The sequence below is a fragment of the Oryctolagus cuniculus genome, chromosome 2 (genome assembly GCF_964237555.1).
Source record: "Oryctolagus cuniculus chromosome 2, mOryCun1.1, whole genome shotgun sequence".
Classification (NCBI taxonomy): Eukaryota; Metazoa; Chordata; class Mammalia; order Lagomorpha; family Leporidae; genus Oryctolagus; species Oryctolagus cuniculus.
The window spans coordinates 32,909,991-32,927,368 of NC_091433.1; the positions used below are offsets into that span (position 1 = coordinate 32,909,991).

At 44.9% G+C, this 17,378-nt stretch overlaps 1 protein-coding gene across 2 annotated transcripts in view; it reads right to left on the reverse strand.

Moving 5' to 3' along the window:
- Positions 1 to 1,225: 1,225 nt before the first annotated feature.
- Positions 1,226 to 17,378, reverse strand: part of TMEM156 (transmembrane protein 156) — a 41,624-nt gene continuing 25,471 nt past the window's right edge. The window contains exons 5-7 of one of the 2 annotated variants that reach the window (XM_008275068.4): positions 16,325 to 16,408; positions 4,574 to 4,679; positions 1,226 to 1,777 (exon numbers count right to left, since the gene is read on the reverse strand). In XM_008275068.4, coding sequence (XP_008273290.2) covers position 1,777; positions 4,574 to 4,679; positions 16,325 to 16,408 — 191 coding nt within the window. In that variant the 3' untranslated portion in view covers positions 1,226 to 1,776. Of the gene's footprint in view, positions 1,778 to 4,569; positions 4,680 to 16,324; positions 16,409 to 17,378 lie in introns of those variants that run through there. The other variant, XM_070068121.1, reaches the window with a different exon arrangement.

Sequence of the window (17,378 nt, forward strand, 5' to 3'; positions counted from 1 at the left end):
GAACTCAATCTGGGTCTCCCACATGGATAGCAGGGACCCCAGCACCTGAACCGTCACCTGCTGCCTCCCAGGGTGTGCATTAGCAGGAGGCTGAAGCCGGGAGCAAAGCCAGGACTCAAAGCCAGGGACTCCATCACGGGATGTGAGTGTCCCAAGCAGCGTCTTACCTGGAACACTCACTCTTCTGAGTTCATGGCTGAAGCCCCTATAGCGAAAGATTAACAAGAGCATAGCTTTCTAACTTAAGGAAGTCTTGCATGATACGAGAGGCTTTGTAAGGAAGTGGAGACCTGAAGAAACAAGGAAACCTGAGTGTTTCTGATAGCAGGCTTGAGAGAGAGTGGAAGAATGTGATAGGGCACCAAGGGTATGTTTTCATGGCGACACGCTGGGGAGACCAAACATGTCCTGCTTGCCCAGATTCTTCTCAGGGTCCCCAGGTCTTTGGAGATAAGGATGGAGATAAGGATGCTCCTTTCCTCCAGGCTCAGGGAAGCACCTCTCACACAGGGTCCCTGAGCTGTCAGGGGAGAAATGCAGCAGGGGACAGGCAGAGGAATCCTTCTGTTTCTGCCATTTCCTCACATTGCTTCGGCTCCTAACATGCAATATGGGCAGGCACTTGGTCCAGCAGTTACGATGCTCACCTCCCATATCTGAGTGTCTGGGTGTGATGCTCTGGTTCCTGACTCCAGCTTCCTGCTAATGCACACCCTGGTTGGCAGCCACCATGGACCCAGAAGTTGGGTCCTTGCCACCCTGGTAGCAGATCTGAATTGAGTTCCTGCCTTCTGGTTTTGGATTAGCTCAGCCCCAGTTATTGCAGGCATTCAGGGAAAGAACCAGTAGATGGAAGATGCCTCTCTCTCAAGTAAGTAAATAAAAATTTAAATAAGTAAAGAAAATATATAAAGATATATTCAAAGTGTTGTATTTTAAGGTACCATGTCCTGAACCCCATCACTTAATAATAAGTCTCATCATGTAACTACCTTCCAGAAATCTGCTCAATAAGCCACTTTCATGATGCTGTAAGATTCGGTTCCACCTTAACTCTGGGAAGATATTTTTATATTTTTCAACATTAATATCTGCCCTGTTAGTTACATGTGCTTGTAGTAATTAATTACTACAATTATTCTTGACATCAGTGATGGTGATAACAACTATGAAAGCCCAAAGAATTTGAGGAAATGTTTTGCTATTAGATTTAATTACACAAGTATTTCATTTAAATTCACTTTATTTTGGTATCTTTGAATTTTTCAAAACATCCTGGTGCCAAAAGAAGGCAAGACTTATAAAAGCAAACAAATGAATCCACACACAACTGCAGGCCCTCTAGTAATTTACAAAAATAGAAACAATCCATCTGTACAGGGAAAAAGGCAGCAAATCAGCGTGTGGTCCAACAAGAGAAAGGCTATTCATCCTGGGCTCGGTTTTGGGAAACCTGGAATTAAAACTGTGGGTCTCTTCAGAAGCTGTGTGCTGATGGATAAAGAGAGCGAGGACGCACCTCTTGCTGTTTCCGTGTGTTTCGTCAGCTTGTTTTCCATGACTCATAATGGCTTCTTGGAAGAAAAAAACAAAACTCTCCTCTTGAATCTCTTGGGTCAAATCAATGCTCTTGAACTCTTGGTCACCCGCCAGTCATCGTTCCTACTACCGCCTTGTGCATCCTTAGTCGGGCCCCAACATTTACCTGTCTACTTATCCCAAACTAAAACTATAAACATTCTCCAAAAAGGTTCAGTCCAAATCGTCCAAGAGGATTCTGAAGATTAAAAAAAATTACAGACAAAATTTTGTGATGTATTACCTGAATGAGAATTGGTAGAAAACAATTTTAAAACCAGATATTAACATTCTGTTGTGTGGGAACACTGAGAAACTCCCCCAAGGCACTGCTGAAGGGCACTTGGCAGTCCTGTGCTGTGCAGGGAGCCCCTCCAGAACCCTCAGAAGACAGCTGATCAGAGATAAACTCCTCAGCCTGCAAGCTAGGAACCCACAGAATGCCTGGCTCAGTTTTGACGTCTGTCCAATGATGGCTTAAGTGTTCATGCACGTTTCTTTCGGCTGTGACATTCCAGGATTCTAGTAGAGAGACATGGAAGCTGGGCTGTACTTGCTCACTCAACAGATGCTGATTGAGCATCTATTAAGTGCAAAGCATTGTACCCTCTGAATGCCCTTCTCATTCCCCGGGAATATCTTTATCTTCTTTGACCCTCTTTACCAGAGTGGGGGTTTTTCTGCTGTGATTCCTCTATTGAGTGCCTTTTTGTTTGTTTCTTTTTGAAGATTTTTTTTATTTATTTGAAAGTCAGAGTTACACAGAGAGGGAGAAGCAGAGAGAGAAAGAGAGGTTTTCCATCTGCTAGTTCATTCCCCAAATGGCCACAATGGCCAGAGCTGGGCCGCTCTGAAGCCAGAAGCCAGGAGCTTCTTCTGGGTCTCCCACATGGGTGCAGAAGTCCAAGGATGTGGGCCATCTTCTATGCTTTCCCAGGCATATTACTCAGAAGTAGAGTAGCTGGGACTCAGATGGGTTCCCATATGGATGCGGGTGCCTCAGGCTGCGACTTTAACCCGCTATGCCACAATGCTGGCCCCTAGTATGTTGTTATTTTTGCCAGTGAGTAGAAGAGCTCCAGACACACAACAGGTGCCCAGGAAGCATCTGATGAGTGCCCAAGGGGAGCTCTTTGTGTGTTGAGCTGAGCAGCCCAAGAGTTATCAGACACGACATCCAGTAATATTTCCTGGACACAGTCATATGACTACGTTATATTTGACCTGGGACTTTCTGAGCCAACAGCAGATTCTGATTGCCCCAAGACGCCAGCAGTAAGCCCTGCCTCCCTTTCACCATGCACACAAAAGTGTGCTTGCTGCTGAGTTTCGGTTTGGCGTACCGAGCCCTCCACGCTGCACTGGTTCTTCCCTGCTTGGGTCCGGTTGCCAAGCTCCAGGAGTTGCCTCGTTGGGCTCCAGTGTCTCTGGCTCTGGTTGGCTTTGGCCACTGGGGGAGCCCTAACTCACCAGAGAAAGAGAGAGAGAGCAGCCACCTCCTTTTTCAGGGCATGCACAGGTTGTAGTACCTTTGACCAAAGGTCACAGCGCCTCCAGACAGCCCTCCCCAGCCAGCATCCTGTGTGTGTGTGGCGGAGGTGTGCCTGCCTCTGTCTCTGTCTCTCTGCTTCTCTGATCTTCAGGACAGCCGCAGTGCCTTGGTGTTTCTACTTCTGGGGTACTGCACTCTCCCTTTTGGTCCCACATCCTGGCTTAATAGACCCTTTCTTAAATGCTTCTCAAATTATTCAGTTTGAGGGGTGGGTGTTTGGAGCAGCCAGTAAGTTGATACTTGGGATACCCACATCCCATATCAGAGTGCCTGGGTTGAGTCCCAGCCATTCCACTTCTGATCCACGCTCCTGCTAATGTACATCCTTAGAGGCAGGGGCTGATGGCTTGGATCCCTGCCGTCCAGAGGGAGACACAGATGGAGGTCTGGGTTCCTGGATTTTCCTGGGCCCAGCCGTAACTGTTTGGGGCATTTAGGGAGTGAACAAGCAGATAGAAGGTCTCTCTCCCTCTGTTTCTCTGCCTTTCAAAAAAAATGAAAATAATTTTTTAAAAAAGTTTATTCAGTCTGAGTAAAACATTGATTTCCTGCTGGAACCTTGACTTATAACCACTTAAATATTATGAAGGATAAACACTATAATCAGTGCCCACCAAGCACACCAGGGCACTACTAAATGCTCATCTTCCTCCTTTTCCCTGTTAGAACCTTTTTACCCTGTGTAATGGCTATGTTAAGTGCCTTTGACACAATAGCTAATTAATAAATATTTGTTGGATGAATGAAAACCATTTTTAAGACATTTCTGCCATGTTTTAGATTCATATACATGGAAATAATGTACATTAACCTAGATTATCATATGTTAAATTTAGGGAAGTTGATTTCAGTAATCTGGGGGGAACTCAGTTCTGTTTACAGATCTCATTCTCCCTTTTGTCTTGCTCTGACTGAATGATGGCTCCATCCTAGGAAGAAGAGTACCAAGGGGGTGAACTGACATCTCAAGTAGTTCAACAAATGAAGGGTTCATTTACTGATCCTTCCTAGATCTTGGAGAAAGTAATGACTTTAGTTCATGTCATCTAGTTCATACATCAACACTCTCCACCTCCCATACCCAGAAAGAAATGTAGTTAGAGTACATGTTCAGCCCAGTGATTAAGATGCCTGGGAGCCCTTGGGTTTGACTCCCAGCTCCAGCTTCCCATCCATATAGAACTTGGTTATGGCTCAAGTAAGTGAGTTCCTGCCACCCACATGGGAGACCTGGATAGAGTTCCCAGCTCCCGACTCCCGGGGAGTGAACCAGTAGATGGGAGGCCTCTGTCTGTTGCTGTCTGTCCCTCCCTATCTCTCAATCTGTCAAATAAAACAATAATAAAAAAGAAACACAGTTTGGTATAAACCATACCTTCTCGAATCTGCACACATTTACAACTAGTCAAGTCAAATAGGCAATAAAGCAGTATCTCTACTCACCACGTCCAGTGCAGGTCTCCTGGATTCACTGCAGAGGTAACTTGCAGCTCTGGTATTGGGGGAAGCTCTTCCCTGACCTGAGTTATGGGCAGCCTCTGTGCGGACTCTGTTTAAGAAGCAGAGCTGTTTTAGTCTACATTTAGTCAACCTCAATGCAAGCAGACACACAATATAGTCTAAGGCAGTAAATATAGTATGAGAACCCTGCCTGACATATCTGTATGTCCTTGGACAACTTCTACCACTCATTAAATTTCCTGCCTACAAGTCTGAAACTTTAACCCATTCCTTTCAGCTCTTTTTTTTTTTTTAATATTTATTTTATTTATGTGAAAGGCAGAGTTACAGACAGAGGGAAGGAGAAATAGAGAGATCTTCCATCCACTGGTTTACTTCCCAAATGGTCACAATGGCCAGGGCTGGACCAGGCTGAAGCCAGCAGCCAGGAGCTTCATTCAGGTCTTCCAGGGGCCCGAGCACTTGGGCCATCTTCTGCTGTTTTCCCAGGCACATTACCAGGGAGCTGGATGGGAAGTGGAAGAGCCGGGACTCAAACCGGCACCCATGTGGGATGCCTGCATCACTGGCAGCAGCTTTAACCCGCTGTACCACAATGCTGACCCTTTTCCTTTCATTCTTTCCCTCCACTTCTCACCCCATTTCTTGGGTATCAGAATAAGAGTGACCATAGGAAAAACTTTACAGCACCATATCAAGTACCAAGGAATTAATTTTAGTTTGGAAACTAATTGCAAACATTTCATTCCATCACCTTGAGTTTGTTGTACCTGAGCAAGTGTAAACAAAGGAGCACCACACAGTGATAAAATCTGATGGTCCTTTATTGCCGGCAGTGGAGAATGGGTTCATGCCCTAAAGAACTCTCGACCCTGAAGCCCAAAGCAACGGGCTTTATAAAGGCAAAAACTGCAAAATCGGGAGGGGAATACATGGTTGCTAGGATCAGGGGGAATACATTGTTACTGGGGTCAAGTTGACCTAAAATCTATGGGAAACTAGTATCAATTATAATCTCGACAATACCAGTTACAATCTTAATAATTTTAATTGTAATCTTGACATTAATCCAGGTATTGGTTTTAATTATATGTAGGACATAGACAAATCACATTTTAATCATTAACTCAGGTGCAGCCTATCCACTTCCAAGCTTGAGTGATCATGCTAGGGGGTTTCTATGCTCTGCCAAGTGTGACGTAGTGGACTGCTATTGTTCAACTATTTTAGATCATAGTTTCAGACCAGAGTCTCACGATGTGGGAGGCACCTTCCCAGAATGGAGTCTCAGGTTCTCCAAAATGGAGTCCCTACTGTCAAGGTGTTACTTCAAGTTGAATTATGTCCCTCAAGGAAATATTAATGAGGCCTTTAACTTTAGGGGCAATTTTACCAAGAAGCAAAGCTAAAAGTTAGATGGATCCTATTGTGTCTTCCATCTCTTTGACTATGGGACTTTATAAAATTCTAATATTATTGTCAGCAGACTTCAAGGTAGGAGATGACGCCTCATGTCTGACATTGTGGCATCTCTTTCATTCCCCTGAGACCTAGCTCTTGCTTTTCTGCTTTTTTTTTTTTGTACTTGAGTTCAACACAATATAAGTGGGTTTCGTTTCACAGACATCTCTGGTTTTGATGCAAAGTCCTGAACGTGAGCAGAAATGAGGCAACAGACAATTGCCAGAGAAAGAAGTTAGGAAGGGAGTTGCTTGTTAAGAAGACAAATCAACAGGAAGGAGGTGAGTGCATTTAAAGAATATGATGCTTCATGGGGCTGGCACCGTGGCTCACTTGGTTAATCTTCCGCCTGCAGTGCCGGCATCCCATATGGGCACCAGGTTCTAGTCTCGGTTGCTCCTCTTCCAGTCCAGCTCTCTGCTGTGGCCCAGGAGGGCAGTGGAGGATGGGCCAAGTGCTTGGGCCCCTGTACCCGCATGGGAGACCAGGAAGAAGCCCCTGGCTCCTGGCTTTGGATCGGTGCAGCGCCAGATGTAGTGGCCATTTGGGGAGTGAACCAACGGAAGGAAGACCTTTCTCTCTGTCTCTCTCTCTCACTGTCTGTAACTCTACCTGTCAAATAAATAAATAAATAATATGATGTTTCTTGTCCACCGAGATGATTGAACACTGGTAAGGTTGTACAAATAGAAATACTGCAAACATTTCTTTCAGAAGCTTTTATTTTTCTTTTTAAAGATTGATTGATTGATTTGAGTGGTAGAGTTAGAGCGAGATCTTCCATCTGCTGGTTCACTCCCCAAATGGCTGCAATGGCAGGAGCTGGGCCAGGCATAAACCAGGAGCCAGGAGCTTCTTTCGGGTCTCTCACGTGAATGCAGAGGCCCAAGCACTTAGACCACCTCCCACTGCTTTCCCAGGTGCATTAGCAGGGAGCCGAATCAGAAGTGGAGCAGCCAGGATTCAAACTGGCGCCCATGTGGGATGCTGGCACTGCTGATGTCAGCTTTACCTGCTAACACTACAATGCCAGCCCCCATAAACTTTTCTTTTCATTAGAAATTTAAAATGTGTGCTTCCCAAAGGATGGTGATGGTAGGCAGAATTCTAATACAGTCCCTAAGATTCCTGGGGAATCTGGTGTGTTCACTCTGTAGGACCCCACCCCCCTTGAGTAGGGCCAGGGCTGGGAATAGGATGGGTTCCCACTCCAGAGATTCAGTTACATGTTAAGGCAAAGATGAAGGGATTTTACAGGGGTCGTTAACACCACCACATCAGTCGACTGTGAGTTAATGAAAAAGGACGGTCTTGGGTAGGCCTGACTTGATGCGGTAAGAGCCTTTAAAAGAGGCTGGGGTGAGGTGGAGCAGGCGTTTGGCACAGTGGTTAAGTCACCACTTGAGATGCCCACATCCCATATCGGTTCGAGTCCCAGCTACCCCTTTATCATTCCAGTGCTCTGCTAATGTGCACCCAGGCAAGGCAAGTTGGTGATGGCCCACATGCTAGGGCCCCTGCACCCACATGGGAGACCCAGATGGAATTCTAGTCTCCTGGCTTCAGCTTGGCCCAGCCCTGGCTGTTGTAGCCATTCGGGGAGTGAACCAGTGGATGGAAGAATTTGTCTCTTCCTCTCTCTCTCTCACTCTGCCTTTCCCGTAAATAAATCTTATTTAAAGCAGTGTTTTTGTTTTAAGCCTAGTGCTCTAGGTTGATTCTGCCACACATTAGCACTTCAGAATGGACTTGCCACGTGAATAATTGCTCAGACAATCCTTGATGAAGCTGCTTATAACCTCCAGAATTTGAGACTTGAAGACCATTCTTTTAAATGTTAAAATATCAAAAGAGTCTGTTCACGAGATTAAATAATTATCAAAGACATTGATCAGTTCCTTTGGTCAAAAAGTCAAATTGCTCATCATTTGCTGATTCATTCAGCTGGAGGATGTTTTATAGCATGCTACAACCATCATTTACTGGGGAAAGCTATTACCTGTCAAAATGATGGCTGCGCTAAGGCAACTCTCCAGTGGCACATTATCTCTGGTTTCTCCTACTACCCAAAGTCATGTAACTTATATGCTAATAGCAAAACTTCTAAAATATTGATAAAAAGCCAAAAAGGTAGCATATATGTCATTTTAATATCTTCTTCAGAATAGCTAAAACAAGTGAAAATTTTTCTAGTTCTACACTGGGAAATAGAGTGTCTTTCAAATACTATTAATTCAGCAACACCAGTGAAGGCAACAGAAGCAGTCAGAAATATTTGAAAACATCACAGAAGTCTTCTCATGAATTTGTCAAATCTCTGAACCAAACATCTCTTGGACTTTTTTTCAGGGATCTCAGAAGAGCCTAAAAAAATTAAAAGAACCTCAGTGTGGATTTTTTTTTGACTTGACTGATTCTAGTGAACAAAATGGATTTTCAGCAGTAGAAACTTTGATTAAAAATAAAACTCCATGCCTTGTGTTCTCAAAGTCCCTCTCACGCTGTCCACAACATCCAGGTTGCCTCTGGTGTTTCCTTTTTCATTTTTTTTTTTTCAAGAATGCCACAGCTTTTCAAAGGGGCTTTGTATCTGTCACATTTGGTATCGAACCTCAATCCACTTTCCTAAAGTAATGTTTTATTCCCACCGAGTCACAGAAACCTGCAAGGTGTTTGCTTCTCTTTGTTCTAGATGATTCTCCTGTCAGAGACAAGGTACGCCTTATACGATGAGGGCTCATCTGACCCTCCCTCACCCTCGCTAGCCTCTCTCAGCTGCTAAGGGAATTTGCTCCATCAATTTTTTATATTCTTCTTTCAGAAACTACTTGTTCAACTCTATTTTACTTGGTTATTAAGTTGGAAAGCCAAAAGCAGCTCAAATTAAAACAAGCAGGAAGGCTGGCGCCATGGCTCACTAGGCTAATCCTCTGCTTGCAGCGCTGGCACACTAGGTTCTAGTCCCGGTCGGGGTGCCGGATTCTGTCCCGGTTGCTCCTCTTCCAGGCCAGCTCTCTGCTGTGGCCCGGGAGTGCAGTGGAGGATGGCCCAAGTACTTGGGCCCTGCACCTGCATGGGAGACCAGGAGAAGCACCTGGCTCCTGGCTTCGGATCAGCACAGTGCGCCGGCTGCAGTGGCCATTGGAAGGTGAACCAACGGTAAAGGAAGACCTTTCTCTCTGTTTTTCTCTCTCACTATCCACTCTGCCTGTCCAAAAAAAAAAAAAAAAAAAAAAAGGGCAGGAATAGACAGTGTCAGACAGTGTTAGACCATCATATAATAAATACCCTCCTGGACCTTCCACTTCTCCAACAGCGGAGTTACGCAGTTTTGCTGGAGGTAAGGAATATAAAACTGCCCTCTCAGAGTTATCTATGAAATCAACTCCTAGCAACTCCTAGAGCATAAACACACAATCAAACACACAATGAGCCGGCATTGTGGCATAGCAGGTGAAGCCGCAGCCTGCTATGCCAGCTCATGTCCTGGCTGCTCCACTTCCAATCCAGCTCCCTGCTAACGGCCTGGGCAAAATGGTGAAGATGGCCCAAGTGCCATCTCACCAGCATGCATGTGGGAGACCTGGAAGAAGCTCCTGATTCCTGGCTTCGGTCCTGGCTGTTGCAGCTATTTGGGGAGTGAACCAGCAGATGGAAGACCTCTTTCTCTCTCTGCCTCTCCCCCTCTTTCTCTCTATAACTCTGACTTTCAAATAAATAAATAAATTTTACAAAAAGATAAATTATTCCCATGCCAAAAGCCTGATGAATGTTGAACGTACTGTGTTGAATGAGCCAATCAGGCTACCCTTAAAGTGAGGAACAAAGTCTCAAGCTCTCTGGTGAAGGAGTACATTTTAAGACCAAACAAAACATGGGTTCTGATTTAATTTCCCACATGGTTGTAAGGAAACAGCACACGTGTTTGCTGTCAGAAATGTGTTGCCCAAGAATGAAAGGGGTAAGAGAGGGTAAGCGAAAAGACCAAGCTTTGCGACCCTGAGGTTCACTGTCTTCCCTCTGGTGTAACAAAGACCTTGCAGTACATGGTGTGTGTTGTGTGTGAACAGCAGAATCTCAAATGCAGAGAGAACGAATCAACTTGGACTCCACAAGTAACGTCGTGATTATACTTCCACGGAAAGGCTAGTTGCTTTCAGAGGGTTTTGCCTTGATTATAGCAATAATAAACAAATGGTTTATGTTATAAAAGAAGTGTTTTGGTCTGTGTTGCTCTCAATTCTCTCTTTGTAAGCTAAGACATTGATTGCCCTTCAGGTTTTATCGACCTGATGTGAGTTGGATCATACAATGGATTCTTCCTGGTTTGCCACCATTCCCAGAGGTCGAGCTCACTCGCCCGTAGGCAGGCACCGGGCCAGGTAAATTCACAGATGTGAGGCACCTGTGCGCCCCGCCAGGCAACCCTTGTTGGCCCCTTGCCTCGCCCACGTGTTCCCTTCAAAGATTCCGCAGTGGGGTGCCGGCCCCTACACGCTGCGGTCCGGTGTCTGCCTCTGGCGAAGCTAGAAGCTCGCGTGTCTGCCTTCAGGCTCAAGGAGGAAGGGAAGGGAAAGCTAAAATGAGGCGCTGAAGCCGGGTTTGACGTCTACTGAGCGAATAGAAAGCACCACCAAGTGCAAGCGCGGTATTTTTAACAGTGTCTTTTTCAGCCTCCCCAGGGGTCTGCAGAGAGCTTAGTAGAGTTCATCTAGGTGCTGATCAGGGCAAGGCTGTGGGGAATGCCATCCCCCCACCCCACCACCACCACCATTCCTTCCTCTCCTTTGAGTTCTGGGCGACTCGGCCATCCTGGATCCTCATGCAGACGGTGGTAATGCATATCTAACCCGTAACCCACAAAATATTCAGTCTCCTCACAAGAGTGTCTCCAAACCGGGGGAAACTCAAATTAATCTGCACAGATGATGTAGCCAAGACAGCTGCGGAAATTCTCTGCTGGTCTGCTGATTCTTAGTCGCTTCCCTCTGATCTGGTTTCAGACACATCTTTCAGCCTTGGCTACCTCTTCTCACCGCCACAGGAGAACTCCAAGATCTTGTGCAGCACAGCAAAACCTTGGCACTTTGGTGCCTGCTCAAGAGAGCTGATAGCCTTTTAGGGCTCACAGAACCCATGCTTAAAATAGATCTCTATGATTCAAGGTGCCAGCTCCCTGGTAGCTCACAGCCCCATCTGTTAGTATCCACAGAGGTCCTCAGACTACACATGGGCTCCAAATGTGGTCCACGTGAAAATCAAATGAGGAGAGGAAACAAATGACTACAAAATTATCTAGCATTAACAACTAAGGAGAAAAAAAAAGGCCATGTGGAACTGACCAACACTGCCAGCCATGAGCTCCTGACAATCACCCCACAGATAGCCTTCATACCCCAAAAAATGAGCCTGATGGCATCATGTGTAGCGTTGTCCTTTCATTGTTGTGCACAGGCATTAATCCAAAGCTAGAATTTAGGAGGGTGGGGAAGTGTTTGAAAAGTCTTTGTGAAACGCTGCGAGCAGTCATTATTTCAACAGGCGGTAGAGTTCTATTTCTCAGGCAAATGCTTTTTGAGTACCTTATTGAATGCCGTGTGTGAGGGCAGGTACTTCAAATGTTCATGGAAAATGGAATCAAACAATTAGTTTATTTCGGTGCAAAATATTTTGAAATCTATGCATATGAGAGGCCTTCAAATGATTCGTGGAAAATGTAAATTGTGAAAAAAATGCACTAAAATACAGTTTAATTCTGTTTTTCCATGAATGTTTTGAGGTACCCTTGTGGGTGCACTATGCTGTGATCTGGGATGATGTCCTCCAGGAGGTTACTGGCTGGTGGGAGAGACATCAATCAAATCATAATGCAAAACAATATAAAATAGCAACAGTGATCATTGCTGCAAAGGGTGTTAAAGGGTGTGTAACAAGAGGAGTGGACATGGGCCTTAGGAAGCGTTAGTTAAGCCAAGAGCAGAAAGGAAGGGTTGCAGCCATCTGGACCAAGTCAGGATGAGGGGAGGGAGCGGCAGGGAAGCAGGACAGCTCAGGCAGGGACTGGCTGGGGAGGGACGGAGATGTCCGTGTGCTGTGTTGCAGCCGTAATTCTTCCGGGCCTGGTGTATGTGGCTGTCACATGAAGGTGCTCAGTGAATGAGCAGAATACATCATCCTATTCCGCCTGTGGATTCGTCATACTTAGGCGTATTTTCCTGCAAAGAGAGTCACCCTCTGCATTTTGATCTATTCTGTAACCAAGCAGATGGCTGTAACCTTTCCTGTTTTATGAACCCAGATCTGTATTTTAAGAATCATAAATATTACAGTTAAGCAAGTAAAAATTAAATTTTCATGTTATCTTGCTTGGTTGCCGAACATCTGGCACCAGTAATGTATCTTCCCTTCTGCAGGAACTTGAAACCTGCTCAGACTTTATTACACTGGTGACAAACACGTTTCACATTATAATTTTACATTGCCATTAGTTTTATTTGGGGGGTAATAGAAATGACTGAGTCATCCACTTACGTTTGACATTTAGTGGTTCTCTTGCACAATAAAATTCCACTCTCTTTGCATTATGTTCCCTCAGAACCCGCCTACATTAACTGCGAGCATTTCGGCATAGGTTGAAATGTTTCTTTGCCACTGAGCCGTGTTGTCACACACAAATGGCTACAATCTTATCTAGGGGAAATGTTTCATCTCAGTTTCTAGGGTTCAGTGTAAAAGAGCAAGAAGACTTGATTGGTGATTTGAGCCGGCAGATCCCTGGCTCGCTGTTGCCAGTAAGCGGTGTGCTACAAAGTGCATCATGAGACAGAAGTAAGTTTGACTCTACTAAGAGGGAGCTGTGAACCTGTTACTTAAACTCTGTCCCTTCGTGAAGTTCTTATGAAACGGAATGAAATGACATGTGTGAAAGAACAGTGCATACAGAAGTTGCCTATGGAGACACTAGTTTGCTTGGTCCTAAGGCAACCACAATTAGAATCCCCTTAATGATGTTGGGAGCGCTATGAAGGCAGGGACTGCCCATGCATATGTAGGGGGTAGGGTATCCCTGAATCGCCACGGCTTAGTGTAATGGGAGGCCCATGGCCTGGGTTTGATACATTTTTGGTACATAGGTAAAGGAGAAGAATTGCAAGGTTTTAGAGATTTTACCATTTTTGATGGACATAGAGAGGAGACACAAAATGACCCCTTCACTGACCCCTGCATCAGGAGTGAGTGGAAGCTTGTTTATACGCATTTATTCACTGGCAGTATCTAGCACGTGACATCTAAGGGGCCATCTCAAGTATGCAGAAAGTCAGAGGAGTAGATTTTTCCCCTCCCTGCTTCCTGGTACCTGGTGTACCAGTCTGTGACTTTACACACACTCCTTTAGATACCTTTTCCCTGGGATTCTTGCATCTCTCTGCAAGACTTTTGGCTCCAGGGGCCCAAAGGTAGCCCCGTAGTTGAGAGAGAGGAGTGACACTAGCAGGGGGCACTCTTACCAGACTGTTCCCATGGTGCCTCTTGGCCTGCTCTTTTGCCTTCTGGATCCCTCTCAACTCTTGTTTCTTGTCTCCTGTCCAGATTCTCTAATGTGCCTGTTACTTCTGTGGGCTGCCTACTGATTGCCCAAGAAATTTCCTTTCTGCGGTCAGCCAAGCTGGTTTCAATTTCAGTTGCTAGTGCCCTCCTCCTGCGACTTCTCTAGTGGTCACCCCATTGCACATTGTTTCTAGGGATATGTTGGAAGGTTACTTTTGCGTAGTTCTCAAAATCCCTTCCTCTAAATGGCCAGTGGTTTTCCTTTCTCTTTACTATCCTTAGCAATTCTATGAAGTGTGCCTTCTGTTCAATGAAGTAAAATCATATTCCAATTATTCTTTGTCTCCTCTTCCTTTGTTTTTCCCTTTCCCAACCCCAAAGATTTACTTCTTGTTCCTCTGCTTTTTTCACTCTGTACTTTTCCCCCTTAGGGTAGGTGAGGTTTAATCACCTCTGACTGCGCATGGAATCACGGGCCAGATGACATGTTGGGGACAGAGATCCAAAGATGAACGAGACAGAGTCATCCCCTATGTGAAGCTGATAGTTGAATAAGATGTAAACTAGTTACTGCCAAGCTAGGTAACCCAAGCCAGCGTGTCTCTCAAAGCAAAGAGGAAAACAGCAGAGGCGTATAAAGCACTGGGATTTGATGCTCTGTGCCAACCCTTTCTGCAGGGGTGAGACTTATCTCAGGGTTCACCATGCTCCTGGCATGTGCCGGGCACTGCGCACTGCCGGCATCCTGGTAATCCCTCCTTATTTCTCTCTCGCAGGATGAATACACTTCTTTGGGAGGGCAGCAGCCTAGCTATTGCACTGTGCATATGTGCATAACAATACTTACTTTGTAATACATGAACAACTGGAGGGAGATTCAGGAATGTACAGGCAGCCTCAATGACAAACTGAGCACTGAGTGCGACACAGCCTCACTGTTTCTGTGAGCTACATCGTCTGGGACGCGTGTTCCTGCATTTCCAGGGAACGACAATGGCACATTTCTGCCTGACATTCTCCCCCGCTGCCTATAAGCCATCAGTACAAAGAGAGGCCTTACAAATGGCACTCAGAGGAGACATTCTTGCCTTTCCATTTCTCTCTCAGAAAGAGCAACTTAGAGTGAAGAGAGAATTGCATTAAGGTTAAAGGAATATAAGGAAGGAAGAATCTGCTTATTTTTAAGGTGCTTAAGCCTCTGAAGAATTCTGGATTTTTTTTTTAAAGGCCATCACCCATTGGCCTACACTGCACATTAATATTATATACCTGGTAATAAAGCCAGAGGATTTTTAGTGAGTGCTATTAAAGAGAAAGATGGCTGAGACAGGTTTTCCTGGGTGAGGTTAGTCTCGCGTTTAGCTAGCACTTAAAATTTGTGATTCCCCCAATTATATGGTTGACAGGGGAACCATTCACTTTTTCTCAGACAAGCCTGTGATCCTCAGAATTATGACTTGAAAGCAAATGATCAAGAGTCCTAAGGTAACTAAAAAACCCAGCAAAGCTCGGTTAAAACCATCCTGGCCCAGGCACACAGGTGAGGGGGAAGAAAAGGAAAACACGAGTTTCTGCTACTAAAAGTTCATTTTTCCACTTAAAATAACTTTATGGCTTTTATTTTATTATTAAAATTTTCACTGACTGCACATTTCCACCAGCTCACCCTATGTGTAACTACCATCAAGTGATCCTTTAGCCAATACTCAGAATTAGTCCTGGCCTAATTAGTCATTCTATGCCAATGCCAAGTAGAAAGCCTAAGTTTTTGAAAATGCGTAAGCTCTTTAGGTGAGCCAACCTAATTCTTCCCCAAGCTGGGGATCTGAATAGCTGCTAATGTAAGTAGTTCACAAGAACCTCAGGCACACGGTCTCCAGGACAGACTGGGCTAAGCTCCATGTGGCTGTGGCTATGGCTGCACCTGCAGCTGCAGCAGGGGCCTGGGGGCCTGTGTGGTTTCCTTTCATTTTTGCAAATTGTTTACATGCAAGAGTGGCAGCTTCCGTTTCTAACCTCTCACCAAGTACGAAGGCACCTGGCTGCAGACACAGAACTTCAGTAACTTTGCCCCTGACTCTGACTTTCCACAAGTCAAGGACAGTCTTTCTCTTTGATGAAGATGAGGGCTTTGTCCCTGTCACATTGCCCCTGTCTTCCCTTCTTTGTAATGTGACTTGACAACTTGAATGCAAAAGGAGGCTCCACCATTAGGAGGAGATGGGACCACAGCCTGCGAGCTGCTCTAATTAGGATCCCCCTATTGCACATCTGCTTCCAAGAGCGGACAGGGGGCTTTTTAATTGGGGCTATTAGAAGTCCTCTGTGCATGGTGACACCCTCCACGGAGCAAAGGCTCCAGGAAAGAGCCCTGCCCACTCTGCAATTACGCCTTGCAGTTCTGAGGAATAATGGTATCTTGTCTCATTTAAAAATAAACCCGAGGCTTCTTCCTCATTGCTTTCTCTCCTCTGCCTACTCACATGAATTTCTTCTTGCCAATTAAGCAAACTTTCCATTATTTAAAGAGGTAGTTTTGATCATAACTGTCCCCTGATAATAAGACAGATTAAGCAGGAGTTCGTTTGCCTGTGGCTCCTTTATTCCAGAGACAAGGCTAATTTAAACGAACTTGGATCTCAGATCCTGCATTTACTCCGTGGTGAGACAGTGCAGCTTTGGAGTTCCCTGAGCCAGGCTCTGTGTGCACGGCGCAGAACTCACCTGAAATAACCCGCACGTTCAATGCTCTCAGTTTCTCAGAATCTCTTTCCCGTAAGAGAACAGATGTAGGTTTGTACTTCTGACCTATTCCAAGAAAATAAATTAAATATTTAGCAATAAATAAGCACATTCTTAACATATAGTCCCCATGTTGATTCAAAGGATGACCAAAGAGAATGGGCCACCAGGACACTGAGAGCCTCTCTTTAGGAAGTTAGTTTCCATTCACAAATCCAGATTCTTTCTTGAACCAATGGCTTCTCTGCTGCCAAAAGTGCCATTATGCCTTCTCTAAAATTGCACCAGCTCTTATGTATGCTATTGCATACATTGATATAATATACAGAATATTTATTGTGTATTTATTGTCAGTAGTGATGTGATATTTCTCATGACTTTATATGCTTAGATTTGCAAGGCAAAGCTTTGAAAGCCACTAAATCTGTCATTTATATAGATGCACATAAGAATATAATGGGACTCCTCACTACTGGTCTTGTTCTAGACATTTCCTATCTTGCATCCATCTCTCTTTGCAAATACGTGGTCATATGAGGGAATGGATGAGAGAACTCATAATTATGTACTATTTGAAAATAGCATTTATTTAAAATAATTTTTAAATTAAATTCCAAGTCTTGATTCTGATATCTTACTAGCTATACAGCTTTGGAAAACACCCCTTAACCTCTGAGCCTTGGATTTTTGTTTTCATTTGTTTTTCATCTCTAAAATGAAAATAATGGCATAAACCCTTCTTGTGCACACTGAGAATCTAATGAAAATGGTTATTCTACAAATATACAATACTGTTGATGTTGTCAAGCACTGCATTAATGGCTTGATACTAAGGTACCAATGAAGAGTCTTGATTTTGGAAGAGCTCTTAGAAATATCTGCCACAAGGGCTGGCGCCGCGGCTCACTAGGCTAATCCTCCGCCTTGCGGCACCGGCACACTGGGTTCTAGTCCCTGTAGGGCGCCAGATTCTGTCCCGGTTGCCCCTCTTCCAGGCCAGCTCTCTGCTGTGGCCCGGGAAGGCAGTGGAGGATGG